Genomic DNA, 12,029 nt, shown 5'->3' on the forward strand with positions numbered 1-12,029 from the left:
ACCTCAGGCACACCTCAGGCTATTTCAGTTAAGTAATTAAGAAAAAAGAGATCAATGGCAGATTCATAAGCTAAAGACACACCAACTATGTGTGTGTATATAATGGAAAGCTTTTTGTTCCTTGAAAATACACATAAACAATGCTAGGTAAGAAATGGGAGGAGACTGAGAAACAATATATGACAATGTACTTAGTTTTAAAATAAATTTTAACATATCAGGTAAGACAGAATCTGACCTTTCTGTCTCTCAGGGGCTGGGGCAGGGAGGGGCTGCGGGTGTGTACGGAACTTCTTTGTGGGCGACACAAATGCTCTAACATGGGTGCTGATGGCCACAACACCACCCTGAGCTACTGAGGACTCAACTCAACTGTATGAACACAACAGGATGGATTTTATGGTAAAGCGTGTCTCAATAAAGCTGTTATTTAGAAAATTCTTAGAACACCAGAATGGTGCCTGGCACACAGTAAGCACACTTCCTGAGAACGAGGCACTTTGCACCCAATGATTTTGCTTATAGGAAACATTTCCTGAGCAATAATTAGGATAATACAGAGCATGACCTTATTTTGCATTAAAAACCCCACAGAACTATGTATCTCCATGTATACTTGTGCAGATGGACAGCAGAAGATATGGAAGCATGTATCCCTAAGCACCAGGAAGGCCGCCTCTGGGAAGGGCCGGGTGGCAGCAGAGATGAGGGGGATTCATGCAGTACGAATGCTTACAACAAGAACGGTTTCATGTGTTACTTCCGTGATTAAAACAAAGGGCGACACAAAGTTAAAGACGGCGTCGCAACCAGGCAGAGTGCCTACAGGGCCAGTCTCGGGCTTACTGGGGTGCTCATCTGCTTGCCAGCCTCTTCACTCTCCTCTTCAGAGTCACTGGCTGAATCCTGGCAGCTTGTATTGGCAGGCGAGACTGGCAACCGAGAAAGAAAGGTCTGGAGTACTCTTAAATACCCAAGCAGTCCTTCTTCAGAGAGGGCCCCTTTGTAAAACAACCAAGTACAACATCTAATTAGAAGTGACCAGAAAGAAACAGAGAACTCATGCATTATTTTTTCCACTCAGAGCAGCATTTCTAACCAGAACTTTCTGAATTAAAATTCTAATGATTCATGCACAGAAGTACGTATTAGAACATTAGAGGAAGATGCTGTCATCCTACAACAGGCACTTGAGAAATGTAGCCTAGTGGGGAAAGCAGCCCACAGGGGTTCTCCCACTCAACTCTAAAATGCTTTTTTACTGTGTGGCCTAAGAATATGTATCTAAAGCAGACTTTTCTACTGTGCCTGAGAACTGTCCCCAGGTACAGTGTCCAGAACACAGTCCTTCAGCAAATACACGCTTCCAGGACATTTCCACCCCAGAGGCCATCTTGATACTATGATGCCTGCCACTGCATTACCTGCTCTCGAGTCATCTGCTAACACTCCCTGTCTGGGTTCAGGTAAAACCCCTTTTATTTCATACCCAGGAAATTTTCGCCAACAGTTAAAACAAAGTAGAGAAGCCACGGTGCCCCGCCGCAGGCCCGCGAGCGCCCGCTCTCCAGGGACAGCAGAGCGTGTAGAAAGGGCTCGTACGGGAAGCCAGCCTGCACGTCCGCTAGCGCCGGAACGAAGAAGTGGAAGATCTGCTCTGTGAAAGGTGCTGTGAGAAACTCCTCTGTGAAGGCTGTAAAGACTTGCTGCCTGAAAAGGAAAAATGGCAGCTTTTAATAAAATCAAAACATATTGTGCATAAAACCATTCATGACAATTAACTTTCAAAATGTCCTTCTAAGTTATTTTGTTGCACATTTAATACCCCACAGATCACCCTGAAACGAAGTCACCTTTGGGTCTTCCCTAGTAAGAAGACTCCACCCTGTTTTTGTATTTTTTGTGACAGCTTCTAGAAAGCTGGAAAACAACCAGGTCACCAGAGTTATAAATTTGTGTTAGGGTGCAGGCCAGATAAAGTACATTTTTCTTTAAACTTATTTATATTAAGAAAGTAAAAATTTGACCTTCAAGTCCATAAAGTAGCATCCATCATATGTGCAAGTTACTGTTAGATACAGACCTTGTGAAATCACAAAATCAATAAATGATTCCATCCTCACCTCACACCTTCTGGACAGGAGTTGTAAGTAAAGTGCAACGGTTTTAGAACATTCTCCAGCAAAACTTTTGCTATAGGAACTCGAGATAAATCAGAATATTCAATGCTTGATGGAAGCCTGCTGTTAATTAACAAATAGAGAGACCTATAATACCCTACAAGGAAAGAAAATACATATTTAAAATTTGGTATCTTTTCTTACAATGAGGAAAAAAGTTGTCAAATTTTAACGTTTTTTATAAATCTCTATAGGTCCAAATTTAAATGAATTCTTTTTCAACGTTTTATTAAGGAAATCTTCAAATATATTTGTAGCTTGAAGTGATTACAATACAAACTTCACAGGCCCATTACTCAGTGTCAACGATTACCAACTACAGCTGATTACCTACACCTCCACTTATTTTGAAGCAAACCCAAGATATAATTATTTCAGTGTTTCATCTCAGATAAGGACTTTTTCTTAAAAATACTGTTATGACAGCTAAAAAAAATTATCAGTAACTCATTATGTCAGAAATATCTAGTCAGTGTTCAAGTCTCCAACTGTCTCATATTACAAATTTTGTTTAACTAGTTTGCTTGAGTCACAATTAGCCATACGTTGTAAAATTTTTTTTGGTCTCTGAAGTACGTTTTACAGTTTTTAAAAAATATCACGCTGCATACATAGACTCACACACCAGTGTCCTGCCACCAACTGCAGCTGCTACCCTCACTGACACTCAAAACGCATGACCGCTGGCCCTCACAGTGAGCTGCAGATGGGCTCCGGAGACCCGCGGCCACTGGGCCACCTTCTCATCTCCTGACCAGGACCTGGAATCAGCCTTTTCTCCAGAGACTCTTAAATTCCTTTTAGAGGAAATGATATCTTTGGAGACCACAATGAGGGCACTGAGGAATTTAACTGTTTCACAGAGACTTCTATATTAGCATAAACAACAACTTCTTTGACCTTATTTCAAGTCTTTGATGTGATTTCTAGGCATGCAGTGAATAAACTCTGGTATCACCAATGATCCAAATCATAAAGTCTTTCAGGAACACTTGCCCCTTTCTTATAAAGTAGTAAGAACGAGCTTCAGGTGCAGTTTGTGAACATCTCATTACTGCACAGACACATTTGGAAGCACACAATCCATGCGCCTGCTCTGAGTTTTGAAAGCAGTCCTGCGTGTGCTCTGCCCTTGAGTGGCGACCACAGAGCTGTGGCTACCTGGTGCTCCATCAGGAGACCTCTGTGACCCACTCAGCCCTGACCTCCTTCAGACTGATTACTAGGGAGACCCAACAGAGCTTGAAAGCTGTTTTGCTAGTAAACTGAAAAGATGTAAAAGCATCAAGAATTAAAAAAATAAACACACCAAGAAAAAGATTTTAAGTACCACATCATGAATATATTAACATGAGCAAATGTTTACACTGAACAGATTAACTCACAGCATGACTAGAGCATTAAGTCCAGAAGGAATTGTTAAAAACTTCAAGTCATAGCACAATGTATAGCAATACAAATTATAATAAATAGAATGGTTTAATTTTATGGACTAATAATGTCAGGAAGTTATTTATTAAAACAGCTGAAAAATGGCTGTACCACAGAAGATGCCAGAAGCAGCAGTTTCAGCATTAAGATTTTTTGAAGCATTTCCTATTTCTAGACACATTTCAAAACAACACATTTTTTTGGTTAATCTTTTACTTTTAGAAAACAAAAGTAAACATTCTCATAGAATGCTTAGTCTTAAATCAATATACATAATCATCACTTAATAAAATGGACCATTAATTACTACTAATTTGTTCTTTAAAAGATTAAATTCCACAAATCTCAATTTACTTTTAAGTCCCTAATTTTTTAACAAACTAAGTAGGTTTTTTAAAAAAAATTTAATCTAAACCAAACAGTAAGGTTGGGATGTATAAGAATTTAATTTTTCTAGTTTTAGTCCTGGGAATTAAATTAGCTGGATTTAATGTAGATTACAGATTAATCCATCACTTCAAGAAAGTAAAAGTAAATTTATGTTTTTATCAGTAACTACTGCTTTCCAGAACCACCCATAGCTCCTTTGATTAATAACATATATTTTTAAAGGCTAAAACTTCTACTAGAGTCCAAGCCCTCAGGTGTTTGACCTTTCTACCTTTAAGAACACTGGGAATCAGATTTTACAAATTTTTGTTTTATCTCATATTACATAATTCACCATCAACATTTTAAAAATCATTTGCATTTCATAATCTTTCTTCAAAATGATACTGTGTCCTCAGAGGAACTCTGGATCTAAGTTTTTATATCTGAATGTAATTCAGTAGTTTTAAGAAGAGTATCAATACATAAAAGCTTGAAGACTAAGTAAGAAAATTCAAGCAACTCAATATTCTACTCTCCTCTACTGAGCTAGTATAAGATTTACTTTTTGTAAGATAGGCTCTCCCAGTGATTTATCTCATGGGGCTGTGATATCATCGCTTCTATCAACTCAATACGCTTCTGGTCAGCCATGGAAGGTCTGGCTGCCACACTGCAGGCTCAAGCATTTCATTAAAGCACCTGCAACAATTTCTGAAGGCACATATTAATTTGCTTCATTTTCATGCAATAGAAAAATTTAAGTGAAGAGACCATGCACATTTCCAAGTGTAGGGTGGGCAGAAGCAAGGACGGGTGTTACCAGTACTCGTGGCTTCTAGCAGGCACTCCCCTCACCCGATCGTAATGCTTCTGCCACAGAAGCCGTATTTTAGGTTTCAAGTAATTGTGCAAGCTCGGAATGCGCTGTGGCCTACGTTTACCTCACACACACCAGCCCACAGCTCTGACCCATCCAGTACTTACCATTTTGAATCATGTAGTGCAAAATTTGTTCAATTACTGACACCACATAGCTAGCATCTTGCAGAACAGGCAAGTAGGTGCCCTCAGACGAGAACACCTCAAGCATCCTCATTGGAAGTGCAACATTCAGACTGTCGTCACTACAGCTTTGCAGTAACCTATAAAAGGGGGCAAAGCATTCATAATTCATATACTTAGTGGATAGCAAATGCCACCAGAAGCTTGCTCACATCAACTCACTTATTATGATACTTGTTTGAGCCACTTGGTTTCAGTGCAAGAGTATCTCTGAAAACCGGGACAAGTCCAAGGCGGCCAGGAAAACAACCAGACCACCAGTCACTCACACTCTGAGTCCTTCTGGACCAAACCTCAAGTTGACACTGAGTTTACAGAGATGAAAATGCACATAACAGAGGAAGAGACGGAAAAATTGGCGGCCACAGAGGAAGTGTGTGGAGAGGAGCGTGAGACTCTGCGGGCGGTACCAGGAGAGGCTGCGCCCACTGCAGCTCAGGAAGGGTCACTTTAAGAGGGGCTCTTACTTCTTTCAAAGATGCCTCTGCAACTTCCCGCTCCGGCAACATCTCCTAAGGAGAACACTCAATTACGTGTTTCTGGTCCGAAGTCACCTACCATTTTCACTAAAGACTCCCTTCTTACTATGAGAATTGTAGGCAGAAGGGAAGGTCTAAATGTCAAAAAACTAAGTCTTCTTTAAAAATGGACAATGCTTTTTCTTGAAATCAACTTTTAGGGACACATAATTTACATACAATAACCTGCACTCATGTACAGAAGGCAACAGGGTGCAATCTACTGGATTGCACAGGGGTGGGGGGCCCCAAGCCCACCCAGCTTCCTCCTGCCTGCAAGTGTCAATCCCTTACCAACTCGCTCACCTTGAACCCATTTTTTCTGTATAACGTTAGCTTGTATTTTCTATTTTATATTTAAGGAATCACATACTATGTGCTCATTAATGTCCAGATTCTTTCAAAATCTTTGTGAGATACATCTGACACATGTCAAAAACTTGGTCCTTTTATTGCTAGTATCCCAAGGCATGGACACAACACGTTCTGGTTGTCTAGTCACATGGGGACGCACTTTTGGGTCACTTCCAGTCTTCCACAATTATAAACAAAGCTGCTGCAAACATCTGATGACAAGCCTTGTGTAGCCCCCTCTTTCACTTTTCTTGGGTAAATTGCTAGGTGTGGAATCACTGGGTCACATGTATATTTAACTTTATAAGAAACTACCAAACCTGTAACAGCAGTGTACTGAGTCCTAGCTGCCCCAAATTCTTAATGCCTGGTATCAATGTTTAAAAAAAATTTCAGCCATTCTAATGGGTGTATTAATGGTATTTCATTGGGACTTGAATTTGTAATCCTGTTTCTTTATGATGTTGACTACTTTTCAAATGCTTATTGGTCAATATTTTCAAAAGTGCTCAAATCCTTTAGCCCATCTTTCTGCTGGGCTGGGTTTCCTGAAGACAAGCACCAGCTGTATCCACCCAGGACTGTGCCCTGGCCCTGCCATCCCACGGCACCCTGGTCCAACACTAAGAGCAGGGATCCAGTACCTCCCCCGGCATCTGTTCCCCACTCACACTGGGTCATCAACAAGCACGCTACTGATCTTCCCAAGTTAGAGAGAACCTCACCAATTCCCATCCCATAACTCTGCTCTCTGCATGTCCTCTTACTTACAATCCCTCTCGAAGCTGACCCAGTTGGCCGTCCCCCCACTGCTCCCATCCAGGTCATCAATGGAACTACTACCGGGAACCTGTCTGAGGCCTGCGAAATACACACACACCACTGGGTGGCCTATCAGTTCACCTCAGTTACCTCCATCCTTGTCTTCCACTGGGCTACAGCTCTGTGGAGATGGAATTAACTTGCAGAAAACAGACAGCAATGAGAATGTTCCCCAAACAGACCCCAGACCAATTACTTCCAATGTAGTATATGAATCTTCTGGGGCAAGTCCTCATTTGACCCATTGTAACATCTCAATAATGAACACGTTAAGTTGTTAAATAGAATCACTGACATGTGTTCACATGGGGGTCCTGGCTTTACATTTTCTGCAAAGTAACGTTGAACAAATCTAGCTGATGGTCAGTTCTCTGATGGCGCCTGTGATGGTGACTGCTCCCCAACATGTCCTCCTGGCCTGTGCTTTCTTTATTTGGATTTCTCTTTATTTGGATTTCAGGGCTGTGGACCGACCCTCTCCTCCAATCTCTTCCCCAAAGCCTTCTAAAGTGGGGGTGCCCCAGGGATCAGTCTTTGGCTCTCTTCTCCTTCTACACAATTCACTCAACCCTATCCATGTGGACGGCCCCCAGTGTTTGAATCATTTCATCTTTCTAGATGCTCAAACCAAAAACGGTGCTCGTCCTCCACTCTTCAATACCTGAGACCCCACGTCCAGTCTGACACTAAACCATGTGAACTCTACCAGAATCCAAGCAACCTGACGTCACTCTCACCGCCATTACCATGGCCCAAGACACCATCAGTCCTTGGATGGGGCACTGCTGTTTTGCTGGTCCCTGTTTCTGTCATCACTCCCCTGCGGTTCCATTTCCAACACACTGAAGTCAGAGCAGCTCTACATAAACTGGAGGTATGGAGATGGAAGAGGCCATTCCAGATGAAAAGATTTAGAAGACATCAAAGGAAATGTATGGTCAACTAGAAAGAAGGAAGGAAGGAAGGGTAGATTTAGCATAATTCCTAAGGGCCCTAGGGTTCCCAGTGGTCAGTGAGCCCTGGCTGCCACTTGAAATCACCAGCTGCCTTAGCCCCTGATGAGAGTCTGCCTGGCCTCTGAAGCTCTGAAGCCAGGCACTGACTTTCTTCTTCAGCTATGAAAGGCCTAGACGGCATCTTCCAACAGAGGGCTGTTTCGTCTACGCTGGAAGTCAGAGTTGTTCAGTGTAGCCACCTTCAATTTTCTCAGCTGGATCTTCTGGGTGACCTGCTGTGCTGCAGCTTCTCCTTCAGCCTCTGCTGCTCCACCTGCACATTGATGTTAGGGAGACGGTGTCCTTGCTTAAACCTCGTGAACCTCTGCTAGCTTCAGGCTTTGCTTCCACAGCCGCCTCCCCTCTGCCGGCCCTCGTTGCACTGAGGAGAGTCAGGGCCTTGTTCTGGATGAGGCTTTGGCTTAAGGGACTGTGGTGGTGGTTTGACCTTCTAGCCAGACCACTCAAACCTCCTCCACGTCAGCAACAAAGCCGCTTCACTTTCTCATCACCCATGTGTCCCCTGGAGTAGCACTTTTAAGTTCCTCTGAGAACTTTTCCTTTGCATCACCACTTGGCTGACTGTTCGGTGCAAGAGGCTTTGCTCTGGGCCTGTCTTGGCCTTTAACATGCCTTCCTCACTAAGCTTGATCATTTCTGGCAAAAGCTAGATTGAAAGGGAGAGTTGTGTAGCTGTTCCCTCCACTTAAACTCTTAGAGGCCACTGGACTCCTTTCAGTATTGTTGTGTATCAGGGAATAGGGAGGCCCGAGGACAGGGAGTGGAACGGGCAACACCGGGTCGGCGGAGCGGTCGGAGCACACACCGCATTTATCTGTTAGGTTCACTGAGTTATATGGAGCGGTCGGAGCACACACCCCGATGAAGTTCGCTGTCTTATGTGAGTGGTTCATGGCACAAATGTGGATCAAAACAATTATAGCTGCAGCATCAAGGATCACTGACCACAGGTCACCTAGTAGTAGAAATACACACATACTACTACTAATGAAAGTTTCATATACTGCAAGAATTACCAAAATGTGGCAGAGACAGAAAATTAGGAAATGCGGCTGGGAAATGGTACTAATAGGCTTGCTCACTGAGGGGCTGCCACACACCGTCAATCTGTAAAGGGCAATGAAACAAGGTGTGCCTGTCTGGAAATATTGGACCTGGAAGATCCAGTCTCATCCAACATTCTTTATAATTAAAAAAGACCAGACCCCATAATTTATGCCAGGCCCTAAGCTGACAAGCCACAGAGGCAGTACTTCGCTGTGGGCTGGGATGGGGGAAGGGCTGCTCTCCCAGTCAATCGTGGCTCTGCCACTTTACCCTTTTCTGTGTGGTCTTCTCTTCTACCTTCATCAATTTTCTTAGTTGGATCTTCTGGGTAACTTGCTGCAGGTTTTCTGACCTTTACTTCAGTACTGCACTGCCCCAAGTCCACTCACCCTACAGTCATATGGCAGCAACTGTTACCTGTTAATGCACGTACATGATCATCTTATATATAATTCTACTTTTCTAGCTCTTAAAAAGTCATCTTGAATTCCAATGGAGATTAAAAGACCTTCAAGAGCATAAACAAGTGCTCACATATTTTCTCTGGTAACTTGCCAAAGCTCCTAAAAGTCAATGACCTGCACACGGCAGATAAGACTGTTGTTTATTAACAGCACACACTCGAGATAACATTTTTAACATATTACTCTATTAATTTCACTTTGTTAAAATGTCATTTCTCATCAAAAAGAACCAGAACCTGCGGCTGCCAGGAGACATACAAGTTGAGCCCAGGACATTTTGTGGTCACAGAAGCAAAGACATTCTCAAAAGATGAATGGAGCCATGTGAAAAGAGCACAGGAGCACCCTGAAGAGCTCCTCCCACCTGAGCATGCCCACCAGAAGGGAGAACCTACTGTCACACACTGCATCTCAACTACACACGAGGCTTTACTGAGAGGGAGGGGTGGGGGCGAAGGCTGCTCCACAGAACATGACAACAGCATCAGATGTGACCATTTAACAAGTCATGCACATTACAATGCATTCGGGCAAAGATCAACTAATGCTAAAGCCACGTAATACCGAATCATCACCCCCTAGACTGCTTCTAGTGACAGAGAAGGAGGTTGCTACTGCACTCAGGCTCACGAGTGACTGATGCTGCTCAGCACGCATCTCTGCAGGAGATGCCAAAAGACTCTCATATGACCCATGACAAAGCATTCCTGTCAAAGGGGTTCAGACTGAATCACAGCCTCGCCATCCGTGAGTCTCACTGGGGAGACTCGGGGTGCGTTTGGGTGCAGGTGCCGCTGGACAGGTCTGGCAGGTGGAGGGCAGGGATGCCCATCCCATGAACATCCCCCAAGCACAGGACTGTGCCCACAAGAGAAAACGGTCAACAGCACCGGGCTGGAAAACCTTCCTCTAGACCTGACCTCCAGCTTATAGGAAATGCACAGGACGGAGGAACAAGGGCAACCCGGAGATCCTGGAAGCATTGAAACAAACAGAAGGTACTTTTGAGATAACCGACTATCTGACTCTGGATCTCTGATTACATGACATCAGGGAATTATTATCAATCATCCCAGGTGTGAAAACAGCATTACAGTTATGTCAGAGAATGTGCTATTCTTAGGCGATGTCTGGTGAACTGGGGTGAATGGTTAGGATGCCTGCAACTTACTTTCAAATGATTTAGAAAAATGACATCCAAGTTGGGGGAAGTAAGATGGCAGAATAGGAAGGCAAGGCAGAAACCTCCTCCCACACACCCACCCACCAAGGAAGTAACCACAGCAAGCACAAATAACCCTGAAAATGACCCAAAGACTTCAGAGCAGAACACCTACACCTGAGGTAGAAGAGACGCTCACACAGGAAAGGGTAAAGTGGCAGAGCCACGATTGGGAGAGCAGTCCTTCCCCCATCCCAGCCCACAGGCGGGAGGAAGAGGGATGGGGTCGGGAGGGGACAGGAGCTCAGGAACTCTGCACACGTGGCCCTGGAGATCTGCTCTGGGAACATGAGTGCACTCTGCACGGGGCTTTGGTAATTAACAGGGCTGGACACCGGAGAGACTGGAGCACCCTGAAAGGCTGGGACTCTGGCCATTTGTGGAGGACAGGCACACTCCATCAGTCCCACTGAGACCCACAACAGAGGTGGCAGTCTGAAAGACTTGCCAGCAGTGGGAGGGGGCAAGAGGGGCAAGGATTGGGTGGAGCTCTTTCCACAGGAGAAAGGGCAGGTGGACAACGCTTCCTCAGCCCTCTCTCAGCCAACTGGTTGGGTGCACATGGGAGCCCCAAACATTGCATCCCCCTCACAGGCAGCTCAGCCCCAAGGTGTTTCCCTGCACACTGTCTGCCCACCCCATTGATGCAGCAGTGTCAGACTTTGTTGCCTGGCAAGGTCGAAGGAGACTTTACAGCCTGGCAGGCAGAGGGCCACTTTTCAGGCTTTCTTGGCCCTGCCTCAGCCCAACTGGAGAGGCACCTGTGGAACCCAGATCTGAGTACTCCTTCCTCCTCATGGGGCCACCACTGGGTGCCCAGCATCTGATCTGCCCACACGTTAGCCCAGCAGTGCCACTATCACTGCAGGGCAGGCAGAAGGTGACCCCACCCACAACAAAGGGCTGGCTGAAGTGAGCTACCATGTGGGGGACTGAGAGGCCACTGCCCACAGACAGGGAAAAAGGTGGCCTATCCGCAGCCCACCAACAGCACCTGGGGCTCCACAATGAAGGAGAAGCAGGCACTGCAGAGGAAGAGGCCTGAGCTTCTGGGCGCCACAGGATGCCCTCTTCATAAAGCCATTACTCCCTAGACCAAGAAGCATAGCAGATCCATCTAATACAAAGGAAGAGATGCAGAAACCCTGGCAAAAGGAGGAGGCAGAGGAATATGTTCCAAGCAAAACTACAGGGTAAGACGGCAGAGAGAGGGCCGAGTGAAGCGGAGACCACCAGTCTTCTTGGTAAAGACTTCCGGGTAACAGGCATAGACATGCTCAGTGACCTGCGGTAAAGCATCAAGGCTCTCGGGGGACTTCAACAGAGAGAGACAAGGGCTGAAAAAGAGCCACTCAGAGCTGAAGAACATAGTGACTGAAATGAACTATACAGTGGAGGGAATGAGTGACAGGTGGCTGCAAGCAGACAAGACAATCAATGAGATGGAAATTAGAGAACAGGAAAACAGTGAAGTTGAGAAGAAAGGATTTCTATGAATGAAAAATGAATGGAGAGCTGTGTAACCAATCCAAATGAACCAA

General features: G+C 44.8%; 1 protein-coding gene across 11 annotated transcripts in view; it reads right to left on the reverse strand.

Moving 5' to 3' along the window:
- The window catches only part of UBE3C (ubiquitin protein ligase E3C), a 130,266-nt gene that overhangs the window by 77,819 nt on the left and 40,418 nt on the right, over positions 1–12,029 (reverse strand). For all 11 annotated transcript variants that reach the window (XM_073238122.1, XM_036999196.2, XM_073238125.1 and 8 more), the window contains 4 exons: positions 4,968–5,125; positions 2,124–2,277; positions 1,490–1,710; positions 847–1,001 (listed from right to left, as the gene is read on the reverse strand). In XM_073238122.1, the coding sequence (XP_073094223.1) occupies positions 847–1,001; positions 1,490–1,710; positions 2,124–2,277; positions 4,968–5,125 (688 nt within the window). The remainder of the gene's footprint in view (positions 1–846; positions 1,002–1,489; positions 1,711–2,123; positions 2,278–4,967; positions 5,126–12,029) is intronic.

This window comes from Manis javanica, chromosome 6 (genome assembly GCF_040802235.1).
Source record: "Manis javanica isolate MJ-LG chromosome 6, MJ_LKY, whole genome shotgun sequence".
Lineage (NCBI taxonomy): Eukaryota > Metazoa > Chordata > Mammalia > Pholidota > Manidae > Manis > Manis javanica.